This window comes from Nannobrachium achirus, assembly GCF_963921795.1.
Source record: "Nannobrachium achirus genome assembly, chromosome: 2".
Classification (NCBI taxonomy): domain Eukaryota; kingdom Metazoa; phylum Chordata; class Actinopteri; order Myctophiformes; family Myctophidae; genus Nannobrachium; species Nannobrachium achirus.
This window is the reverse complement of record NC_137811.1, coordinates 66,007,811-66,031,108: the sequence shown is the minus strand read 5'-3', so window position 1 is coordinate 66,031,108 and position 23,298 is coordinate 66,007,811. Positions and strand designations below refer to the sequence as shown.

The 23,298-nt window shown below is 43.0% G+C and overlaps 2 protein-coding genes across 2 annotated transcripts; one reads left to right on the top strand and one right to left on the bottom strand.

The window, feature by feature from the left end:
• Nucleotides 1-385: 385 nt before the first annotated feature.
• Nucleotides 386-11,979, top strand: grwd1 (glutamate-rich WD repeat containing 1). Its single transcript, XM_080746800.1, has 7 exons — nucleotides 386-650; nucleotides 3,068-3,185; nucleotides 3,725-3,896; nucleotides 5,556-5,766; nucleotides 6,652-6,797; nucleotides 7,503-7,694; nucleotides 9,868-11,979. Exons 1-7 carry the CDS (start codon nucleotides 410-412, stop codon nucleotides 10,174-10,176), a joined length of 1,389 nt encoding a protein of 462 aa, XP_080602926.1. The 5' UTR covers nucleotides 386-409; the 3' UTR covers nucleotides 10,177-11,979.
• Nucleotides 11,980-12,073: 94 nt separating this feature from the next.
• Nucleotides 12,074-17,872, bottom strand: cdc42ep5 (CDC42 effector protein (Rho GTPase binding) 5). Its single transcript, XM_080746470.1, has 2 exons — nucleotides 17,717-17,872; nucleotides 12,074-15,095 (listed from the first exon to the last, which is right to left on the bottom strand). The coding sequence occupies exon 2, from the start codon at nucleotides 15,091-15,093 to the stop codon at nucleotides 14,116-14,118; it is 978 nt and encodes a 325-aa protein (XP_080602596.1). The 5' UTR covers nucleotides 15,094-15,095; nucleotides 17,717-17,872; the 3' UTR covers nucleotides 12,074-14,115.
• Between the last annotated feature and the right edge of the window lie 5,426 nt (nucleotides 17,873-23,298).

Sequence of the window (23,298 nt, the reverse complement as noted above, 5' to 3'; positions counted from 1 at the left end):
AGAATCCGATATCATTTTCCAGTGTACCAATAGAATCTTTTTAATAGGATTCTAAAATTCATATACAATGTTCACCTATATCAAATTATACGTTTGCCCCAAACCACTGATTGGCCAACCAACCCTTGAAGCTGTTTGAGGAAATGGAATCTCTACAACACCACTACCGCCAGGGGGTGGTGTTGTGTTCGGTCTGGTTTATTCGGGTTTATTAACCAGGCAAACGCACTCTAGACAGACAACAACCCATCAGCCAATCACCGCCACAGATACATAAACTGCGACCAATCACAGCGCCACCTTCTGAGACTGACAGAGCAGCTATGGGATCAAAATGACGTTTACACCACGTGGAACCTCCGCACCAGAAGTAGCCAAAGCAAGCTGTGTGTGTGCAGCTGTTTTCAAGATGTCTGCGTCCAAGGAAAACACGTTTGGCGAGCAGCACGGCGAGGAGGAGATGGACGAAGTGGACGACATGGAGGACGGCGGCAGCAGCAGCAGCGATGAGGACGGCATGGATGTGAAGCAGAAGACCAAGGAGCAGCGGGACCCGTTGGTTTATGTACCCGGCGTGCAGGCGCTGAGGCCCGGAGAGGAGCTGGAGATGGACCAGTCTGCCTACCGCATGTACCATGAGTGCCAAACAGGCGAGTGGAAGCTGCTGTGTAGCTCACTGCTCACTACCAAATGGACCCGTTAAGGTCCATTTGGTTCCATTTGTACACTGTCAAAGTTACAGACTCGGGGTCAATTTAGACCCCCCATAAAGGACCCTAATCCTAATAGAGGATGTAGTCTGATACATAAACAGATGTAAATCTGTCTTTCAATGTTATATGAGATACATAAAGTGGTTCCTATGTAAATAGCCAAAATAGTAAATAAATAATAATAAATAAGAAAACTTTAGAAAATAGGAATAGAAAACGTTTGAAGGTCTCCCCTTAACTTTGACAGTGTACAAATGGACCCGTTCGGTTCCATTTGTACACTGTCAAAGTTACAGACTTGGAAGGGTCAATTTAGACCCCCCCATAAAGGACCATAGTAGAGTCTGATACAAACAAATATTTCAATCCGTCTGTCTTTCAATGTTGTATGAGATACATAAAGTGGTTCCTGTGTAAATAAGCAGAAAAGATTACTACTAGGATCTCCCTTTAGTTGACCTTGTACCAGTGATTTGTACTGGGGAAATCTCGCTCATGAAACTGTACTCTTTCCTATGCAAACTTCTAATAAATTCTCCAATCAATCAATTGAAGCTATTTGTAGCTCACTGGTTCTCAAACTTTGAAATTTGAAGGTCTCCCCTTATCTCTGACAGTGTACAAATGCAACCAAATGGACCCTAACGGGGTCCATATGGTTGTATTTGTACACGGGGTCCATTTGGTTGCATTTGTACACTGTCAAAGTTACAGACTTTTAGAAGGGTCAAAAAAGACCCTAGTAGACGTAGAGTCTGATGATACATAAACAAATATGTCAATAATGCCACACAGTAAAATCCCCCATCAGTTTCATATCTTTCTCGGGGTTCGAAGTCTCCTGCATGAGAGACCACATTTTTATCTTATTTACTCTTGAGCTTTAAAGCCTTTGCTTCACTTTATTTGTGTATTTTTTGGACGGGACAATAATGCACATTGATGAACACCAAGACATGATTTATGTCATTGCATACACATGATTAAGTGTAAATAAGCCTAACTAGACTAGAGTATAACTATACTGGTTATGTGTTAGCCATTGCTTTGCTTTAGTTGTCAGGATGGGCCGTTCCCTTATTGTGACTGGGAGGAATACAGGAAAGGTGGGCACTAGGGAAATCTGGGCACCGTCTTTTTTGGGAAGAGTGGGCACAAGGAAAGGAGACTGTTCCAATTTAGCTTCAGGCAGTACTACTTGTTTACCAGTCTAAATCTCAATGGAGTAGTAGTAGAGAGATGATTGGTTACTTTAATTGGCAGTTCGGATAAGAAAAGAAAAGCACAGGACCTTACAGTTCAATTAAAAGGTGCTAATTGGATTTGTACTCAATTCATTGAGAAAATTAATAGCTTGTAACAAATGTAACCAAATGACCTGTTACATTTGTTAGAATTGGTTAATATACCACATTTATTACATTTTTAACCTCTAGGAGTTACAGTACATGTTGTTAAATTAACCATGAGATTTAACTCTTACTGAAGTACTTAAAAACATATTTCAACTGTTAGGGTTGATTCATACTCCACTTTTGAGCCTAATTTATTTCGGTTCAGCTCTGTCTAAACTATGATATGGCGTCATTCATACCCGAATTAATGACGTTACCCTAAAAACCTAACCCTAAAGAATAGGGTTAGGTTTTGGCACCGTTTTACTGAGGTTAAGATTGGGAATAATTCCCAATCTTAACCTCAGTAAAACGGTGCCAAAACCTAACCCTATTCCCAATCTTAACCTCAGTAAAACGGTGCCAAAACCTAACCCTATTCCCAATCTTAACCTCAGTAAAACGGTGCCAAAACCTAACCCTATTCCCAATCTTAACCTCAGTAAAACGGTGCCAAAACCTAACCCTATTGAATAGGGTTAGGTTTTGGCACCGTTTTACTGAGTAAAGCTATGCTTAACCCTAAAGTTATATCTAACCTTATCCTCCGTAAAACAAATACAAGAATACTAGAACCGTCCCACGGAGTGGTCAGTGTGAGCCGAGGTTGGCGGAAAAGAATCGGGGCGAAAAGGTTTGTTGGCGAGTAGACCGGATACCTTTACTTGTACATGTGATAATTAATGGTGAAGTTTAACTATCCACCATTTAGCTAGGGACCACCTGGGGGTCCCAATACCTGTACTAGGCATAACACTAAGCAGTAAAATCCTGATTGTTACTTTAACTCTGAAAGTGTAAAGATTTAACCAAATTTGGTTAAAAAAATGTGTACCCTCTGAGTTACAAATGGCTAAATTGGCTAAATGCAGAAGATGGATTCAATGTGTGGGCATTGCACCAATCAGTGTCACCAGGAAATCATAATGCTGTTTGTTTGTTATGTTTATCCCTCATTAGGTTCTCCCTGTTTGAGCTTTGATATAATGAGAGATGCAAACGGAGACGGCAGAGAGCAGTTTCCCTTGTCAATGATTCTCTGTGCTGGCACTCAAGCTGACTCTGCTCTCAGTAATAGGTAAGCTACAAGATTTGACATGCAGTAGATATCCCGTTACATGTTGTAGGGTAGTCGGTAGGCTGTTTTTAAACCATTATTATAGCAAACACCATTGAAAAACTCAAGAGGTTGCTTGGAAAGAGTTTCCAATTCAACTTTACAGGTGTGAAAGGGTGGGTGAAATTCTAGAAAAGCTTCATGAGCGTAAGAAATTGATATGAAATGTTGCACTAAAACTTGTAAGGACATTATTTTATCAGAATATATTGTTTTCGTCATTTGAATTTAACCACTTTCAACCTGGTATCCCTATTGTGGGTGTACACCAAGTATATACGTTTTAAGTGGTTGACAGATCTTTATTTTTGTTTCAGAAGTTTCTTTTCCCATTTTGTTGACCTTTCCATTCGCAGCTGTACCTGCCTTGCGTCTGAGCTTACCAAATGTCACCTCAGGGATTAATACAGACAGTTTAATGTATGCAGTTTTATCTTATCTTGAGCCTTTCTCCGATCTAAGCTGTACTTGCTCCGCTCTTTTCTCTCTCCCTCTCTCAGACTTATTGTCATGCGTATGCGCAACCTCCATGGAACGCAGGTGGAAAAGGAGCAAAAAGATGAGGATGATGATGAGAGTAGTGAAGAAGAGAGTGAGGATGAAGACGAGGAGAAGAAGCCGCAGATGGAGCTGGCCATGATGCCTCACTATGGAGGAATCAACAGAGTCCGAGTATGTGGCCGGCCTCAAGTTCACACCTCGCTTCTACATCCCTGTCTGTGTTTGCTTAGTTGTGCTCGAGAATACAGATACATTAACCTGACTGCGCCAGATAATGGCAGCAGTGTGTATGCCTGGCTGCATACCGCTCTGCTTTACCATCATCTGGGACCTCTCAGGCAGACTCGATGTAAGGGGTGGGCCATTTTTTCAAATTCTTTAGCAGGTGATTGGATGTGGCCGTCTCTCTATCACAGTCTGGGAGTGCCAACTCCAACCACTCATTTTGGCTTGTCTGCATCCACGTGGTCTGCAATCAGACTCTATTGGCTCAGAGCTGCTCAGAGCCGCTCAGAGCCCGCCCGTAGCTGCCGCTGATTGGTCCGGCCCGGGGCTTTACGAGCGATCTCAGATGGTAAAGTAGGGCGGTAGCCTACGCACTACTGCCACCATCTGACGCAAGTCAGGTTACAGATACATAGGATAGGTCGGTGAATGATGTCCATACCATGGAACCTTTTCACAGCAGACATTTTGGCAGGTAAACACAGCCAGAGGTAATATCGTTATTTGTGGATGTGTTTCGTTTAGTCCTTTCTGTGTACCAGCATGAAGTTAACTGTACAGCTGTACAGGAGCTGTACAAAGGAAGGCCTAAATGAAACACACCCACAATTAATGTAATTAATTTCAGCTTTCAGCAAGAGTTCTCAACGGGCCTGAAAATTAAGGCCCGGCCCTAAGTGGGCCCCAACTGGGCAGGCTCGAGGCCCTACCCGGCCCTACTAGTTAGCATACATTTTAGGCCCTACCCGGCCTGAAAACGTCGGGTCGGGTCGGGTATGGTTGGGTCTATAACAGAGTAATAGTAATAAAATAATAATAAAAAATGTTTTCTTTTTTCATTGAGCCAGAGGCCCTACCCGGCCCTACTAATTAGCATACATGTTAGGCCCTACCCTACCCTAAATGTCGGTCGGGTTCGGGCAGAATTTGAGAACTCTACTTTCAGCTACACTATAAAACGGTGCAGGATAATTCTATAGACCAGTGATTCTTTAAGTTGGGGATCCAGGGAGTCCCCAACTAAATCTCTCTACGTCGGCCTCAGACGAGCCCTCCACCGGCGTCTCCAGTCATCTGGGTTCTCCATACATCTGGCCAGCTCATTTGTGCTTTCTGCACCAGCATCTTTCTTTAGTAGGTCCACATAAGTAGGTGTGGGACGTGCTCTCGAGCGATGCCCGTGGTTCCCACAGTACAAGCTTTTTGGCTGGGAGTTGTTGGTGTCTGTGGCAGTGGCCAGCTAGTTTCATCCTCGTGACTAAATGATTTACAGTTGGGAACCAAATGGATACTTAACGGGTCCGAACCACTGCTATAGACAAATTAGACATACTGTAGAGTAGATCCTTATGCTGCGTTCACTCTGGCCTGCCGCTAGACACGGCACATCTGTCGCTGTTGAAGTGGTGATCAACATGCGTCCAATGAGCAAGAAAAGATATATGGGAAAATATAAAGCCTGGCGTTAAAAAGAACAGAACTGGAGAACTGGCTGACAGAAATGACTAGCCTGTAGCTTTGCAGCTGCCAGTGTGGACACGGCATTACAGTATGTGTATATTATTCATGGAGCCTTCATTCATAAAAGCATTTCTTTGCATTCAGGTGACACAGCGTGAAGACCAGGCTTTGGCTGCGGTCTGGTCAGAGAAGGGTCAGGTGGAGATCTTTGACCTACGATCTCAGGTTCAGGCGGTCCACAGCTCTGTCGCCATGGCAGCCTTCATCAAACAGCAGAAGGAGGCCATTCCCCTCTTCAGCTTCTCGGGTCACATGACGGAAGGCTTTGCGATTGACTGGTCACCCAAAGTACCTGGTAAGTGGGTTTGGGGCGCTACATTGAAAGTGAAATGTGAAATTCATTGATTGATTCCAGTGCATTTAGTGCTTGCAGTTCCCAACATTTTATGGGTCCAGGGGTCCACTTCAAACTCTGAAAGCGTTGGCGGCTCATGCATGTTGAATTATCAATCAATCGTGTTCAGGCTTGGATCAAGTAAACAAACACATTATATTTTAAGTTCCTATTTATTGATATAGCAATGAAACCTTTTTTTATTGGTTCTGTTTTCAATACAATCTTAGTGTTTTTAGTGGGAAATGCTGCTATACACTGTAGGTTCACAGATCTATGGCCTGGACACTATGCTCCTGTCCATATACTAACTAGGCCAACATTCATGACATTACTATTGAAATATTGGTGGTCTATGAACTGACGTCTCTGGCTTTGTAATGCGCTCTAGATATCTCATACATTGCTAACTTGGTAAAGTGTACATTTTGGTTCACTATACAAATGCCCTAAACACATGCAGCTCTGTCACGCTGACACCTGTAGCTCTAAGAACAAAGACAACCCGAGTGCTCTCGGTTAAGAGTTCAAAAGGTGACAACTCCAGTCCAGCTGGTAAAGAGGTTTTCATGTAGTCAATAACAAGGCATAGATGTAAGGAAACTTATTAGGCAAACTCGGTGAACTCAAGCACATTCCTGGTCCATTTAACCACAACCTGAGGAAGACCCTTTTGAGTCGAAACCAGTCGGCGTCCTTTGGTCTTTTAAACTGGGGGAGGGGGGGGGGGGGGAGTACAAAAAATATCACTATCGATATAGAGGCATTTGGTAAAAAATAAAATGTGACTGTTGAGTCGGGTTGAGACGAGGCTGAAATGCTTTACTCCATCGTTGTGTGCAACAGGCCGTCTGGTCAGCGGCGACTGCAAGAAGAACATTCACGTGTGGGAGCCGCAGGAGGGAGGGACGGCCTGGAAGATTGACCAGCGGCCATTCAGCTCGCACACCAAATCTGTGGAGGACCTGCAGTGGTCGCGTACAGAACCCACGGTACGTACGCTCCAGATGCAGCGGTGTGGTGCTGCTCTCTGATTTATATTATAGCAATGGATCTGGCTTCCAGTAATGGCAGTTGCCATCAGATGGCACTGTTGCCAACTTCCTTTGGTAGATAACTAAATCCTTTACCCATGGTCCTGGTGTGCTCCACCCAGTTCAAATATCTCTGGCTATAATCCCCACTGTACCCCTTAAGGTAAAGTGCCTTGGAAACCAACAGTTCCTGTGCCATGTGACCAAAAGATCAGGAGCCTATCTCTTGTTTTATTTGTGTGAGGCAGCTTGATGTACAAGTATTCCTCTTGGACATGACGCCATTGGTATAACTCGTCCAGGGATTCGACCCCAACCTCCCAGTCCCAGGCCAGACACTCTAAGGCAGCACAAGTCCACTTAGCGTAACTGAACTTTTCCCCTACCCGGGAGTACCATCATGAGCATGTCAATCACTACTTTGATGTAGTCTAGTTGTTGACTTGCTGTGCGACTGGTCTACTCTAGGTACTGTATGAGAGACTCCCAAGAGCTTGTTGTCTGCTTTTCCAGTCAGAGGAAAAGTGACGATTGGTTTAGATGGCATTAAATGCACTAAAACCAGATGATTCCAATATGTGGAATCTCATCCACATATTGCTGTTCAGTTCCTTGTTTAGGATAGCCAAGTGAAAAGCTATGGTGTTTTGCCTTCTCTCCCAGGTCTTTGCATCCTGTTCAGTGGATCAATCAATCCGTATCTGGGACATCCGTGCCCCGCCCAACTCCATGCTTTCGGCCAATGAGGCACATTCCTCGGATGTCAACGTCATCAGCTGGAACCGGAGTGAACCGTTCATACTGTCGGGAGGTGACGATGGCATCCTAAAAGTCTGGGACCTTCGGCAGTTTAAGGTAAAAGCACCATTGACTTTCTTTATGAAGTTAAATATTTCAAAAGGTATAAAACATACGGTATGTGAAAGAGAATTTACTGTAGGTACTTTGGCCCAGTGGCTGGTTTGCAAGACTGGCTCCGGGCACACAGACTGACCTTCTCATAGACAGGCTAGACTCCTGCAGAAGATATTTGGAACAAAGGTTTGAGGAGACTCCACTGCACCCACCTCCCAACATTCTGCTCCTGACCCAGAGTTGTTAAACAGATGTCTACACCACTATCTAATCTCATATCTATCTTTCTTGTCCCTGTTACTCAGTGGTTTTGGATTACCACAAACACACAGGTCCCCTGTTTCTATCTTCACTTGCCATGAAAGCATGATAATCATGAAGTGCAGAAGGTTGCAGAGTTTTAGAAAGCCAGTCCCAGATAATCATGGCCTCTCTCTCTGCACGCAGCAAAAAAAGATGGAGAAGATATTGTCCCAGTCGGTTTATCAGTCATCCGTTTAAAGCTTAAATGTGTCAGCGTAGAGTGAAACTCCATGTGGCTTATTTGAGGTAATTTCATACTGTAGGTCCTAAGGGATAGAACTATCACAAGTGCAAGTAAATCTACAGACTATTAACAATAATGACTGTAACTATGGGTGTTTTTTGTACAAGCTGTTGGTCCATTTCATTCATTTGTGTTCAAAGTATAATGTTGAAAGTGATTTGGTTCAGTGGTATTACAAAATATCACAATAAAGTACTAGTGCCGAGTGATTTCAGCTTGATTTAGGTTTATCTGGGGTCATTCAAAAAATATTGAATGATGCTTAAAAGCTATACTACAGTATATTAGAAGTTTTCATTTGTCATTTCTTAGTAAAACATTGTGTGAATTGAGCCTCTTTGCATCCTCCTGTTTAATGTACTGTCAATCGAGACGCATGACATTTCACATTTTAACTGAAAAGGGTGTTGTTAGGTTATTTGCAAAAAAGTGGGCACAGGTTTTTACAGCATGGCTCTGTAGGAGGCAAGCTGTCAGGAAATGGGTCTGTCTTTCTGCGAGTCTGTCAGGCTACTCTTGCAAACCACTGGACTTACAGTATGAGCGGATTGAGCGCCACATATGTTTTATATTTTTTTGAAATATCTAATTGAATCAATTTGAGTCTGGACGTCATTGTGGCTCGGATCGGGCTGAAACCTTGCCCAAATATGGAATAATAATCCAATGATAAATTGTAGATAACTGAAGTCTGAGATCCACATAGAAGCCACTCCGGTTAGACCCCGTCTTGTTACACTCTTGAATATAACTTGGAGAGGATTTTACTTTATACCAGGGGTCTTCAACGTTTTCAGGCAAAGGACCCCTTAGTTGAGAGAGAGATGAAGCGGGGACCCCCACATATAGTTTAATTGTTTGGCAGCACAATCATCAGTGTATTTTGGATTCATGTCAATTTGTGTTTTAAAATATTTAACCACTCGAACCATCAATACTTAATAAACTTGACCTTTCACTCTGTACTTAGTCTGCTATGTCTAAGTCCCCTCTACATCAAAACTCTTTGCCGAAAATAGCCGATCTACAAGCTCACAACGCCTCGCGCTACGAGGCGTTGTGAGATTGTAGATCTGCTATTTTTGGCTAAAGTTCTCCAATTGGAGAATGGAACTTTGTAAGTTCTTTGAGTTTGCAATATGCTTAGAAAAGTCCCTTAAAATTGCAATCCATTATAGATATGTTAGTACTACTATTTTATTGTTTATTTTATTTTTTAACTTAATTGCTCTGTGGTTGATTCTCCTGTATTGATTCTTCTTTCTTGATTGTTTTTTGTCGCTCAGCTGTACACAACAGTCCTTTTTCTTTTTCTTACTGTCCTGTAACCTTATCTGCTGTGCCGCCTCTGGGTGACTTAATTTCCCCCTTGGGATAATGAAGGTATCTATCTATCCAATATGGACGGACGCTAGGGTTCAAGTGGTTAATATAAAAAAGGAAGGAGAAAAAAGGTTTCTATCACACAAACATTAGAGGACCCCCTGTAGTATCTCTGAGGACCCCCTAGGGGTCCCAGACGCCCTGTTGAAGACCCCTGCTCTTGAATATAACTTACACAGAAGATTTTACTTTATACACTTTGTAAATAAGGATGTTCGTTGTGTGTGTTTGTTCTATGTTTAGTCGGGACATCCCGTGGCCAGCTTCAAGCAGCACAGCGGCCCCGTCACATCGGTGGAGTGGAACCCCGTGGATTCCAGCGTGTTCGCCGCCTCGGCCGCCGACGATGTCGTCAGCCTATGGGATCTCTCCGTGGAGTCATGTGACGTGGGCGCCAGGGCAGAAGCGGTGAAGAACCTGCCCCCGCAGTTGCTGTTCCTGCACCAGGGTCAGTCGGAGGTCAAGGAGATCCACTGGCATCCACAGCTACCGGGCGTCCTGGTCTCCACAGCCCTGTCAGGATTCAACTTGTTCAGGACGATATCTGTGTAGTGTGTGTGTGAGTCAGTGTGAGTTCGTATCAGTGTAGCGTGTGAGTGTGGCAGAGTGAAAGTGATTTTGAATTCATGCCAGCAAATTAAGGTGTTGCTCTTGTATTAGCTTACTGTGTGTGTGTGTGTGTGTGTGTGTGTGTGTGTGTGTGTGTGTGTGTGTGTGTGTGTGTGTGTGTGTGTGTGTGTGTGTGTGTGTGTGTGTGTGTGTGTGTGTGTGTGTGTGTGTGTGTGTGTGAGAGACGTGCAAAAGAGAGATGTGCATGTATGTAACGTACATGCTTGATGATGTGTCCAAGAGGCATATTGTACAGATCATATTGGAGCTTATGTTTAGTCAGTCACTGACTGTCGACAAAACTTTACAGATAAGAATCTTGGTCAATTTAAACACTTCAACAGTTCAGTTGATTTTCTGGGTTATGTCTTAGCCACGGGGTACATAGTTTTTGAGCAGGGCTGAAAAGCTGGTTTAAAAACCTGGAGCAATTCCAAAGGCCCCCTAGATGGCACTTGTTTATAGATTGTACGCTTAAAGGGCCATTCACACTGAGCACTATAACTATAAAAATATAGTTTTAATAATCGTTCTAAGCCAAGTAGTTCAGACCAACTATTAAAAAAAGAAATACAATGATGAACGATATAGAATATAGTTAAAGCTATACTGTGTAAGTTCAACTAGTGGTCAGTAGCGGTATTGCTTTTTTCGGAAGTTTTTCGTCCGGAGTCGTCGCGGACCACCGCCGCGGACCACCGGAGCGGCGCCGCAAACCACCGCGACCGATAGTAATCCGTGGAGGGGTAGAACGCATGGTAGAACGTAATTGTCTGGCCAGGATTTGTGGATTAAGAGGTTAAAATCCTTCACCATGGTAAACACTGTAGCCAAGCGGAGGCGCTTCCTGGAGACCAGAGCAGATAAGCTGTGATTGGCCGGTAGTGTACCATGTGTGCATGATCGGCGATGTGATTGGGCAACGTATACACAACGTATACAGATGATGCAGATTACGTCATTTTGGCGCGAAATCCGGTCCACGGCCAGGATCATAGAAAACATATAAAGAGAAGGCTTCAGAAGCTGAAAATAACGGAGTGGGTGTTCTAAAACTTTAGCGATTTAACAGTTAGGACAATTTTAAGATTTGTTTTATAAAAAAAGTTACATGGTACAACTTTAAGACAGATCGTGCCCAGTGGGAATGGTGCTACTGCTTACTTTACTAATGTAAAATTTGTTTCGTGTAGAAAATAGTTTCACGACATCCTCACAATAGAATAAGAATTCTGGTTTACAATTGTTGTTTCCCTTTAACAAATGAATCCCTATTAAGAGCAAGAGTGATGGAGCGAATCCTGGAAAGCAAAGACAAAGAAAGCAGAAGAAATCTGTGTGCCCATTAACGATACGTTTATTGTCTTGCTAATGCTACGCTATTTAAAGCACTGTTTTGTTTTGTATGACCAATAGTGAAAATATACAGTCAAATGTACAGATCACAAGGCAAAGCATTGCAATGCTTTGAGCTTGTAGATTGGAAATTTAAGGCTGTAAGTAATTTCTTAAGCTTACTTTTGCAACTCCGCAGGGGAGTGTTATGCAGCACATGGACTCGTGCAGTCAGGAATCGAAACGGGGACTTATAAGGCATTAGAGCCCATGCGATAATCGACCTAATCATTCCCCTGTTGGGTCACCCTATTTTTGAAATTTATTTTACATTTTTGACATGCTAAATCCTAAAATGTCAGGTTGAAAGTGGGCAATGTTGTCCTGTGAGGTTGTATGCTTTTTGACAAAAATAAAGACAAACCAGGCAAATCAGATCTATTCTCAGTTGTGTTTTATTCATTTTGTTTCTTTACCCCACAAACCCACAATATAACATGTAGGAAAAGGCACCTTTCTCCAGCATAGAAATACACTCCCAGTTGCCAGCATTACCAACAGGATCAATTAGCCCTTCGCTATGCCCCTCCTAAAGCCGTCCTTGTCCAATGCCAAGTTAGCAACAGGTTACTAACGCAGCTGACTTGGCAAGCTGCCATGGCGGCGCGCATCGCTGTACCGCAAGTCTGGCTGCTAGATAGAGATGGGATTTATGGTTCTCTGAAGTGAACCGGATCTCTGAGATCCGTTCCTTTCAAAGAGCCGTTCAAAAGACTGCCTCATTTTAGTTACTGGTTACTTTGTAGATTTTGATTATGATTGTAAATCACTTCCACCCAAATAGGCCTATACATTTTTGCCATTGGATACATTTCTGGCATTTGAAAATAGGTGATCTACAAGCTCACAATGTGTCACGTTGCAATGCATTGTGAGCTTGTAGATCAGCTATTTGCAAATGATTTTTCTACATTTTACTCATTGGAAAACCTGTGAAACAGGACATTCTGCATAATGAGTAGGCCTACGTTCTAATATTGGTAGGCTACTTTAAGTACATTTTGATACCAATACTATTTTACTTTTACTCAAGTACATTAATAACATTCCAAACTTGATTGCAGATATGTTTACCTAAGTAAAGAAATGTATTACTTTTCCCAACACTGTTCATTAGAAAGGAACGGCTCCCTACTGTGAACCGAATCATATCGTTCATTTCAAAGAGCCGTTCAAAAGACTCGATTCGTTCGCGAACGTCCCACCCACTCGCTTCCGTGTCACAAACACTGAAACAAAAACAGAACGGATTGCACTGACCTACACAAACCCACAGGAATAATTTAGGAGCACTTCATGAGAAAATATAACTGGTAACACTTGTGTATGTGTACTGTATGTTAATCTGACTTTAGTAGACCTATAGGCTATTGTTTTCTTCCTAGACGTGCGTTTGAGGCAGGTTAGTCTGCAGCTGGGTGCTATTGCTGCACGCCGCCATGGCAGCTTGCCAAGGCACCCGCCTTAGTAACCTGTCGCTAAACGTGGCATTGGGCAAGCACGGGTTTAGGAGGGGCATAGCGAAGGGCTAATTGAATGAGATGAACATCAACTCTGTCTGTTCAATTGGTCCAAGAAGAGGCATCATGTGTAAGCTTGTACAAGAATAAGCACACTTTTGGTTCTGATATACAATCAGACATTGTACTTTGAGATTGTCAGTGGTCACTGTTTTACCTACCCACCCCAGAAATGTCATTTTGGTAACAGTCTACTAAATAAAGGCAGACAGATCATGGGTTTGATTTTGTCAGACTCAAGACTGCACACAGACTTAGAATGTGACTAGTTCACAGTAATATAAAATACTCAGGATATCTTTATTTTATATACATTATCTCTCTTTGAAAGTCACAAAATTGGAAGGCTAGTCAAATGCACTTTTGACTGACAAAAACATTCTCCAATCCAGACTAAGATAAAACATGCAATATGAAAAGAAACTTAAGACAACATGGAATAGGACAGTACATGAATAGTACATAATACAGCTCCCTTTAAGGCACATATATATATAAAAACTCTTTTGTAATAAACTTTAAACCTGTTGTTTGCAGTTAAAATGAAGCATAAACTCTTGACTGCTTCTGAATTTAAAATATCACGAGCATCATTCAATTTGCCTGAATCAAACTTTCCACTGAGCATCAATTCTACAGCGAGGCTTCCAGATGCCTGAAATGAATCGAAAGTGCTTACAAAAGCTATGCTTTTGTTCTGCTTTGTTTAAACTGACACAGGCGATACTTTATAACGTCTCTTATAAAATGTAAAGCATTTTCCAGTTGAAGAACTCTGTCTACACGGTTGAAGGTGAAGATTTAAGTCCTAGTAAAACACCTTTGATTGTTATGTCCAGCTTTGTGTTCAGGAATGTTCTCTGTTAGACCCTCCTCTCCCTTTTCTATGAAAAATATGCTACTATACATACTATACAAGATTCACTTTGACAGCAAATGTGTTTTCATGGGAGCCGTGCAGGTTTTCCTATAGGCCGATCTCATCGTCAAACTCGTCCTCAAATGTGTAACCTCTCCCGTCATCCCCCCCTTCCTCCTCCTCCTCGTCGGAGTCAGTCTCTGAGTGACAGCTGTCAACCCTCCTCCTGTCCAGCGGCGTCACTCCTTCATATTCCGAGCTGTGCGACGACGAGGCAGGACTGGGTGGCACCTCCGCTTTGTGATTTGTCACCTCCACCTCGCCTCCTCCTCCTCCTCCGCTGCTGACCGGGTGAGTGCTGTGCTTGACCTCCCCCACAGTCGGGGAGGTCGGACTGCCGCACTCCAGCACCTCGTCGTCCTGGAAGTCAAAGCCCTGACCTTCCTCCTCCTCAGAGGCCTGGCGAATGATCTCCTCTCTCTTGTCGCTGAACGTCACCCTGGGTCGCAGCCCCTTTGGCTTGATGCCGTTCTCCTCCGTTATCCTTCCACCGTCGACCGGCTCGTCGTCATCGACCAGCTTGTTCCCGTTCAACTCGTTCTCTGCGCTCGTCGACCCCTCGTCTGACACTGTCTTGCACTGCTTTGTTTCGGTCGTGCCCGCACCGCCGTTGGGAGTAAACACCTCTTCCTCGTTGGTGCTTGTCCAGTCAGAGTCGAGGCCCAGTCCGTCCATCACCCCCAGAATGTCTCCGAGCATGGACGGGCCCAGATCCAGGTCCAGATCCATGTTGAAAGAAGACACGGACTCGGAGTGCTGAATCGTGTCGCTTCCCGGGTCTCCGAGGTCATCTGTTGCTTTTGGACCGTCGTGGTCGACCGTCGTCTCAGAGTAGATGCCGGCGCCTGGCAGGTTCCCGGGAGCATTCTGGTCAGGGCCTGCCGGGCCGTGACTCGACAAGAACGAGGTGTCGCCGAAGGCGTCGCCTCCCCTCCCGATGTGCATGGTGTGGCGGAAGTCGCCGAGGGGGGCAGAGATCATGGTCGGGTCCAGGCGAGGAGCCCGGGACGACTTGTGGAGTGGCATGACTGGATGACAACAGAGAAAAAGACATAGTAAATTGTAATGGTGTACGTAGTACGATAGAATGTGTTTGAATTGGATCAATAGATCACAATGACTTCACTTGGTTGAGACGTTTGTGAAGCAATGGAATGCAAATAAGCAATTCACAGTTTAGACTGTTGCTCAATATACTGTAAGTTATGCGATCATGTCTATCTGTTCGAACACGTATTCTCCTGCTGTTGTGTTTGGCTGAGAGTATGCGATTGTGCCATAATGTAGACATGATGCAATTTTGGTGGTGTCCATATTTGGGCACTGCAGAACTCTGTCATCAATATGATGTCAGATTGTCAGTCATATGGCTGTCATGAGATATGACACGGTCTGTAAGCAAAGTAACAGTTGAAAGAGAAAGAGTATATTCTTCTGTCCTTGACATTACAGTCTAAACTGAATCCCTGGACTGCATTCCTTTGCTTTAAATACTGTACTTAATCACATGAGTGTTGATAATAGTGCTGTGACCAGATACCCTGAAGCCACATTGATTGATCCAAACACATTCTGTTTTCTACAAACGGTAAATAGTACTTGATAGGGCAAGGGGAATACAGAGGGATAGAACACATGCAAGCACAGAATATTATAAGGAGGGGGGCCATGTCTGGCTGGAACATGGAGTTCCTAAGTCGATGACAGAAGGGAACGAAGCTATTTGTACATCTTTGTGTTTTCCCATTATAATTAAAAAGGTCAAAGCAGGCCTTGCAGGCCCAATGCCAAGTTTACTGAATTTCCCCCAGCAAGATCAAAGTGCAATCTGAAAGTTCAGACTAGTGTCTACAGTAGACATTGTCCTGAATTTGCACACCTGAAATAACAAAACGGGATCACAGATGTACAGTAGAAAGAATGCATTATATCTGATCTGTACTGTACTTCTTCCATGATCTTTATACAATATAGAACCCCACACTCAATCTAGGATTCCAAACTCATTCTAGATCAGGGATCTTCAACGTTTTCAGGCCATGGACCCCTTAGTTGAGAGAGAGATGAAGCAGGGACCCCCACAACCTTTTCATAGATTCTATATAGTGTCATCGTTTGACAGCGCAATCATCAGTGTATTTTGGATTCATGTCAATTTGTGTTTTCAGATATTTAACCACTTGAACCGTCAATAAACTTGACCTTACACTTAGTCTGCTCTTTACACCAAACCTCTTTGCCAAGAATAGCCGATCTACAAGCTCACAACGCCTTGCGCTGCGAGGCGTTGTGAGCTTGTAGATCGGCTATGTTTGGCTAAAGTTCTCACTTCTCAGAATATGGACGCTAGGGTTCATGGTGAATATAAAAAAAACAAGTTTCTATCACACAAAGATTTGGAGGACCCCCTGTACAAACTCTGAGGACCCCCTAGGGGTCCCGGACCCCCTGTTGAAGACCCATGTTCTATATGGTTCCAATTATGTCAAGTTCCTGGGAAACTAAATGTATAATGTAATTAATGTAATGTAACATAACATAATGCACAGGAGTCTAAAGACCATGAATGCACGTCTTGTGAGCTTGGGGGGGAATGGAACCCTTAACCCTGACACTGCAGTATTTGTGTTGTTCTATCCACTGAGAGCCACACAGGAAATTATCTACTCTGGTACTCTGATTAAAATATAATGCACATTAACTACTGACATTCCACTGAAATAAATGGAGTGGCCGTGTAAAACTGTTGCAGCAGAGCCGGACGTTGACAACCATATGTTAACTGTCCTGCAAAGACAGGCCAGCATGGAAACATCAATGTGTTGTGCAAGAGTGTGAGAAACCAGAGAGCGTTGTGGCTCCGATACTGCTGTGAAAACCATGCTGGGACTTGTATGTGAGACACGCGCATGCAACGCAAGCACATACTTCTCTCTGGATTGTTACCCTGAGGGTCTATAAGGGAGAAAACAAGAGACAAGGCTTTTTTCTCTTCAAAAGACCGTCATCTGGTATTATTAAAGAAAGCCCCAGTGGGGAACAGTATTAGGTAATGCAGTTATGTGTATCATCTGTGTTGTCACACACTTGTCACATTAGCTATCGTATGTGTGATCAAGTAAACATAGGGCCTTTAGTGTCAAGGTAAGACATTATAGTGTATTAAGTCTGGTGTCTATATAGCCTATATACATAAACCTAAAACTATTTCCATAATTAACAATTCATTCAATTTATGATAAATACCAGTCAAATTATTCTACTCCTACACTACTTTACTTTGTGTGTACACACATGTGTGTGTGTGTGTGTGCGTGCGTGCGTGCGTGCGTGCGCGCGCGTGCGTGTGTTTGGGAGGGGGCTCATTGCTTACCCATAGACGCCCCCCCCCCCCCCCCTCTACTCTGCCCGTTGCCTCCCTCCCACCCATTCCCAATTCGATTATCAATCAAATACTCAAAGGAAAGTGGAAAGACATAGCCTACATAACAGTATTGCACAACTTGGAAGCGAATCACGGAATACTAGTTACACCTAATAATGAGAGACTCATAGGAATAATCGGTGGAATATCAAGTTACTGACAGCTTAAAAAAAAGAAAAAAGTTAAAAACAATTACGAAACACTGAAAGTTTTGGGACAACTTACTTGGAAGTGTGTTCTTCTCTGGTATTTATTGGCAGCCTTCTTCCTCGAGATCCCAATGTTCATCTGGCTTTTTTGCTCTTTCTCTTTCACCACTCGGCTTTTTCCCTTCCTCGGCTCGCTCTTTTTCCTCAACGTCGTTTTCTGTCTCTGCGTGAATTTTCGTTTTTTTTTTCTCCTCCTCCTAAGGGATGGGCAAAAGGCTGGAGCCCGATTGTACTTCGTGGTACGGCGGTGTTCTTGCACCCGAGAATAGCCGATCTACATGCTCACAACGCGTCGCGGACGCGACGCGTTGTGAGCTTGCAGATCGGCTATTCTCGACCACGCGACACCGCCATGCGGCGCAGTGTAAACTTTAAAGGCTGAGGAAGTGACGCCAACATTTTAATAGGGAGTGAGCATGAAAAAAGTTCTGAACTGCTCGGAATTCTCAGGCCTATAAAAGGATGATGATCAGCCTTTATGGATTCTTTTTTCATTTATTCCAACATAAACTCACTATATTTTTATATTGTGTTATATTAGTTAACCCATTTATACTGTTTTATAATGTATTTTTCAATAATTAAAGCACTTTATATGTAGCTTATGGAGAAAACCTTATAGTAGGCGTTATAAGCGTCTAGTAGGCGTTATAAGCGTTTTCCTGTTAGTCTACCTGTTATAAGACTGGCATAGATTCTTTCATATACCAACAGAACTAGATTATCTATTTTATATTGTGTAATATATTGTGTACCAAAATAACAGCATTATTTATTTTATATTGTGTATTAGATATATTTTATTTCTACCAAGAGGCACTTTGTTTTGCGTATTCTTATAAAATAGCTGTTAACCCATTTTATACTTCTTTATATTATATTACAACATACTTTCAACAACATTATTTGTAGCTTATGAAATGTGCTTTAGTATAGAGCCTATAGTTTAATTAACATATTAATAGATCAGATTTTAAAGTTCAAAAAATAAAACAAGTCCAAGACATTTTCTCAAATATACAAACATAGCCTTACCAATTCAGGACGTTTTGTAGAACCCTTTCTTAAAACAGTAAATGTTGTCTGCCATGTCTGGCCTATACTCAACTCAACCTTTTTCCGGTAAAGTTTTCAATACCAACTGGGAAAGATTATGTCCTTGGCATTGGCCCAGGGGATTATTGTACTTTACTCCCATATTATGTCCTGTGCCTAGTAATCACAGATCTCATCTCGTTGTGCATAAATGAGAGGCCTATGGAATTATAACCGAGGGTGGATATACAGTATATATTGAAGACACTTCATCAAAGCTGTATTTCAGTCCACAGTTCAAGCTTAATGTTATACCAGAAAACCATGCCAATTCTGAGCATCTCACATATACCTAATTACTTGGGGTTTGTCAAGAATTTGACTGCAATTATGCTGTTTTTTTATGGAACACTGTGAGTGAAGTAAAGTGTACCAAAACCACTCAGTGACAACAGCACAGATTTGGGTGTCACTGTGGGGGTCTAATTAACACTTCACTGTCAATAATTGAAAGAAAACAACATGAAAGGAGGGGGACTTTGAAGAAGTCCTCAGCCCGGGTTGTCTTCTTGGGACTCTGGGTGATCAAGAGGACTTGACTGAACCCACCTGATTCAACTTCCTCCCATGGGATAGGGAGAATACGGATAAACAATTGTGAGCAAAGCGCTCGAAACCCCAGCAATCCGTACAATGGTGCAGGGAAGTGAGTCATTGTTTGTTGGGTAGCCTCAGACATACTCAACATATTTGTGTGATGATGTGCCCAGAGATTATATATTTCACGACACAGAGTCAAGTGTGAAACATTCACTGGAATTAATATAGTTATATGCTCTTTCTATTTCAACAACTGTATAAATGTAACTATGAAATGTAGTACATTTGCTGGCCAATACCTTCAGATAACAGGAGGGAACCCTCCTGTTATCTGAAGGTATTGGCCAGCAAATGTCAATGTATGTTTTTTATTGTTAACAAGTCCTGAGATTCTCTCACATTTGTATAATGGTTATTCATGAGTTATAACTCCTCCCTAATTGTCCAGGAATGTGAGACAGCACCTGGTCCCATAGCTCTCAGCTCTCAGCACAGGGACATTAGAACTCATGTTTAGTGGAATCCATGTGATTGGGTGTATGACTATCTATATCTCAGGCGGGCACCACCATATACAGTATACAGTGTGTGTTCTTGTCTCTTGAAGACTACCATTTCGATTATGATGTTGTGTGCCGGCACCACTTTAACAACTTTGGTGTCTGTATAGCATTCTTGTGCACAGGAACAAATCCTGCCAGTCTTCATTCCTGGGCCTCCCTGTTCTGTGTTCCTCTCTGCTGTCTGTCTGAATAGATCATGTCCTCTGTGATTTAAACACATGAACCCTGCGTCCCTATTCTGTTCTATTCTATTCGGTGAAAAAAGCCAATCACAAGGTGTCGCAACACCATGTGTTGTGAGCTTGCAGATAGGATATTTCCAGCTAGAGATTTGGCTTAGAGGGAATGAATAAGGGGGACCGAGCATAGAGTCCCGGTCAACTAACTAACTAACTATATAGAGTTTAAGTGGTGAAAATTGCAGATCTACAAGCTCACAAAAAACTATAAAGTCATATGATGACATGCCCAGTGTAAGGTTAACTGAGGTAGCATACTGACCTTTATACTTACCATAAAAGGTGGTAATTAGATTATCTTTTTGTTGTTTGTCAGGCAAGGAAACATGATCACTGGTGATAACCAGCTAGGCATTAAAGATGGGCTCCATGTTGCTCCCTGTTGTTGCTACAACTGAAGAAATCAATTTCACTCCAGAAATATCTTAACCTAATTCACAGTCTCACTGGTGAATTAGCTGAAGTGGGGATGATTGGCAAACATAGTTTAAATGAAGTTCATTAGGGCTTTATTGGTTTGACTAATTGCATTCTCTCCAATTGAAAGACAAGCTCAGCACTGATAGGACACAGCCCTTATGGGTTTGGGACTGGAGACTTTTTAAACCCAAAAGGAAGCCCTTTGAACCGGGTTCATTTGGTTCCATTTGTACACTCTTGAGTGTTACAGATTCATTTGGTTCCTAACTATCAATCGTTTAAATGGGGACCTCCTGGAGCCCCCCTGGGAGTCCCGAGACCTCACTTTGAGAACCACTGACCTATATATACTTAAATAAGCAAAGCAAAGGTTAAAGGGTCACTGGCCAACAGAACAGCACGGGTGCAAAAGGGTGAAAAGTTTAAAAATACAAGCTTACTTCCATCAATCTAGGGTCTATAGAGGTTCCATATGACATTAGTTAGCCAATAATCTCTCAAGAACAGACTCTCTGATGAGGAAAAAAGGAAAAGGAACTTTATTTTTTGACAATGACTGATTGTTTTTTTATCCTTGAAAAGGTAGGAAACCACAATCTTTTTTAAGTTTTGTTTTACAAATCTCCTTTTTGGAATTAACCCATTTGAGGCGGCAACACAAATATTTATCTGTGTAGAACACAACAGTAAAGACACAAAAGCTGTAAGATTTTCAATCCATTCTAAAAGCTTTTCAATAATCAAGTCTATTTATCTGCCTGTTTGCACAGAGGGACCTCTGGCACTTGTGCTTTGTGACAAGGATGATATTCTGAGGGCCCCAAATGATTATGCGATCTGAATGTCCTCAGTTTGACATCTTCAAGGACTCTCTTCCTTTAATAACCAGTTTTCTTTCCCTGTCCTCTCTCAGCTGCACGCACACACACACACACACACACACACACACACACACACACACACACACACACACACACACACACACACACACACACACACACACACACACATCCTGCAGCTGTGCAAGACAGGAAATTAGAGTGGGAAAGGAAGAGGCATATGTGAGTAGTGCATTAGCCTACTTTCCATATTAGTAGGCCTATGGTTTTGGACTTTTGGTGCATTTATGTCATCAATGAAAAACATCATTATAAAGTTGCCATTAGTTTTAGAAATTAGTGCATCAGGTGGAATGATGCACTAACGCGTGATTATGGATCCCACTGGGAAAGAAGGATAACCACGCCCCGGACTAATTTTTGAAGCTTGTGATTGGCTGAACCGTACGTAGGGAGCGCTCCGTTGTAGTCACTTGGACCGCGCAAGGTGCATCAAAACCCAATTATCATTGCGTTTATCGTGCGCTTGCCCAGGCCTGGGCATAAATAGAACGATTGCATTCACCACGGCTTCGTAACTCGCGCGACCGGCGGAGAGCAGGACCAAGGTCCGCTGGCCTTCGCGCCGCTTGCAATGTCGTGGACAATAACTGAATGTCGTGGACAATAACTGAAAACGAGCGCTCTATGCCGTTTCCATCCATCTTTCCCAGTGGGATCCATAATCAGGCTGCACTAACTGCCAAGAGATATACCCTGTAGGCCATAAGGACAAAATGTTAGCTCTGTTTACATGTTATGTTAGCTCTGTTTATAACCAGTAAGACTCCCTAATCGGGAGATAAGCGACCGTCAGGTCACATGTTGTTGTATACACCACTTTGCGTGATTTTAGGGCAAAATCTGTAGGAGCAGTGTCCAAAAATGTGTTTTAAAAAATCGGCCTGAAGGTGGCGCTAAATGGGACAGATTCATGTTGATGACAGGACTCTAGATATACTGTGTGCCGCTTTGCGTGATTTTAGGGCAAAATCTGTAGGAGCAGTGTCAAAAAATGTGTTTTGCAAGAATCAGCCTCAAGGTGCGCTAGAAGAGGGCCATGTGAGAAATGTGAGGGGTAGAGGTTGTGGTTTGGCAGCAAAGGAGTGTGTGTGCAAAGTTTGGCATGGATAGGGGCAAGGGTGGCGGAGATATGAGTAGGGGAAAAGTGTGACGTGACAGACAGACTGACAGACTAACCTTGCCTACCAGGCTTTCTGGGGGAAAGCCTGGTGTTCGTTCACTACAGGGTGTTTGGTTTCCGCCTAAAGCACGGAAACCACTAGAAGAAGCGGCGTCACTTTGATTTGGTTCCCCCCGTTTGTTTCCCCAATCCCTTTTAAAAATCTTGAGTAGCCTTACGTCTTGCCAGTTGCTACGAGTTGGACTAAAAGATGCATATACCAAACGAATTTTTCAAAAGCAAAACTACTAAGCATCAAGGAGTACAGTAGGCCCGAAAATTATGTCCTTGAGCTAGGGTGACCAGACGTCCCGTTTTACCCGGGACAGTCCCGTTTTCAAGCTGCGTGTCCCGGTGTCCCGACAAATATCTCTAAAACACTAATATGTCCCGGTTTTCAACATTCACTGCAAAATTGTCCCGGTTTTCACCAGAATTAAAATAATAGTAGCTGTTTTCAGTGGTTGCATAGACATTTATCATGTTCTTTTCATGAAAACATGCTCACCTAACCAATCAGAAAAAAGGAACAAATTCATTGCGTGTCTGAATTCAACGCTGAGGCTGTTTGTCAATCACTCACTGCCTGTTTGCAACCCTGCGGTGCGTGTGTGCGCGTGCACGAACGTTAGAGAATGGGCATGCGCGTGCGCGGTAACGTGCGCATTGCTTTTAGGGTC

Bases quoted from the DNA above. Each gene is read 5' to 3' on its own strand.
- grwd1 (XM_080746800.1), top strand. From the start codon at position 410: ATGTCTGCGTCCAAGGAAAACACGTTTGGCGAGCAGCACGGCGAGGAG. The intron at 3,897-5,555 runs GTATGTGGCCGG...CTTTGCATTCAG, and splicing joins GAGGAATCAACAGAGTCCGA to GTGACACAGCGTGAAGACCA. The intron at 6,798-7,502 runs GTACGTACGCTC...CTTCTCTCCCAG, and splicing joins GGTCGCGTACAGAACCCACG to GTCTTTGCATCCTGTTCAGT.
- cdc42ep5 (XM_080746470.1), bottom strand. From the start codon at position 15,093: ATGCCACTCCACAAGTCGTCCCGGGCTCCTCGCCTGGACCCGACCATG.